Source organism: Eimeria mitis, genomic scaffold, assembly GCF_000499745.2.
Source record: "Eimeria mitis Houghton genomic scaffold, Emh_scaff6172, whole genome shotgun sequence".
Classification (NCBI taxonomy): Eukaryota; Apicomplexa; class Conoidasida; order Eucoccidiorida; family Eimeriidae; genus Eimeria; species Eimeria mitis.
Window position 1 is genome coordinate 1482 of NW_013574373.1, and position 1607 is coordinate 3088.

The 1607-nt window shown below is 46.7% G+C and overlaps 1 protein-coding gene across 1 annotated transcript in view; it reads right to left on the reverse strand.

The window, feature by feature from the left end:
- The window catches only part of EMH_0086380 (uncharacterized protein), a gene marked incomplete at both ends in the record, with an annotated part of 1397 nt that extends 777 nt beyond the window's left edge, over positions 1-620 (reverse strand). Inside the window, 2 exons of the mRNA XM_013501022.1 lie at positions 142-248; positions 514-620. Of these exons, the coding sequence (XP_013356476.1) occupies positions 142-248; positions 514-620 (214 nt within the window). The remainder of the gene's footprint in view (positions 1-141; positions 249-513) is intronic.
- Positions 621-1607: the final 987 nt, after the last annotated feature.

Sequence of the window (1607 nt, forward strand, 5' to 3'; positions counted from 1 at the left end):
GAACACAAGTCGAGTTGAGCTGCGGTGGTTGCTTCCCTAGGAAGATGAAAAGAAGTAACACAATGATATTAGAGAAGAGAAAACATACCTTCACTGCTTTCAGAAAGGCACAAAAACCCTGAAAGTATCTCTTACTGTCACCTTGACAGTTCCTGATGAGCTCTGTTCTGCCTTGGTTAGTAGAATACTTAAACGCGGGCACGGGCTTGCGGGGAGTGAAGTGCATGAGGGCGTTCGGCACGCTGTGTCTGCATCGAGTGTACGTACACCCCAAAACACATACTGAGGTGTATAGGCATATGTACAACGAACATAATGAGAGAAATACTTGATCAGGTAGACAGATTCAACTGCCAACAGAATGAAAGCCCAGCAACAGCAGAACGAAACGTACAGGCATGTATACGACACACCAGAGTACTGAGAGAAATACACAGATGCAAACGAGCAAAACAAACAAAATTTCAACAGGTCTAATAGGGAAGAAGAAGACAAACGTGAAGATAGTCCCACTTGCTCCACGTCAAGAACAGCGTGCCCTGAGAAGCGGTGTCGAAGGAGAGGTAGGCGCCCTCTTCATCGTTCTCTATAGGTCGTGAGTCTGTCCTCACGATGGACATTTTGATCTGCAGATAGAAAGAAGAAATTACACAGTCTGTCTCCCTTTCTTCAGTTGAACACAAACTGCACGGGAAGCTGAGCTGTGCATACAAGTAGAGGCAGGCAGACACCCACTACGGCAGTTTCACTGCGATTTGTAACAATGAAACATTTAAAAAAAAACAATAAATATAAATTGAACTGAAGGGAATCAGATGAGCAGCCACTCGGCCAACAACCCTCGCAATGTGCAGGCCGCGACGCAGTGCAGTGTTCGGCTCACGAGGCGGTAGAGAGGAGCAAGCGAGCTAAAAGTAGTGAAATTAAGGATAATAAATAAACAGATTTTCAAAAGTGGAGCATAGATTACTCAAAACAACAATACTACAGCCCCAGCAGCTCGGAATCAACCGACGACGAACACAGTGAAGCGACCAGTCGATGACCANACAATACTACAGCCCCAGCAGCTCGGAATCAACCGACGACGAACACAGTGAAGCGACCAGTCGATGACCACTTGGGCTTTACTGCTTCTTCAGCTGCGCACAACCCCAGAAACCGAAACATACTAGTGTCTTTGTTTGTATGCACTAATAGATAGATAATAAGACAGACTAACGATGTCCTGCACATTTACGTTGCCATCTGCGCTCTCAGCTCCACTCCCGGGTGCTCCTGCTGCTTGTGCAAGCTCAAGCATGTTCTCTCTGCTTCTTGCTCAACTGAGCTCTTTTTTTCTACATAATTAGACACTAGGAGAGGCCTTAGCTTTGTGAGTCCGCATTTAGCCTGAGGCGCTGTAATCTCAACCTGGGGCGGCGCAATTCGTCAGGGTTAATATAGCGTGATCTGTGTAGGATACACAGTCTGATGCTACCACGTGTGCTTCTATTTGCGTACACTACTAAGCACTTAATAAGTAAGTGCCTAACAATCGTCTACACCGATATTGCATGCAGCAATGGGGGGCTCAGTGATGCTTTGACCCGGGACTGCCTTGCCGC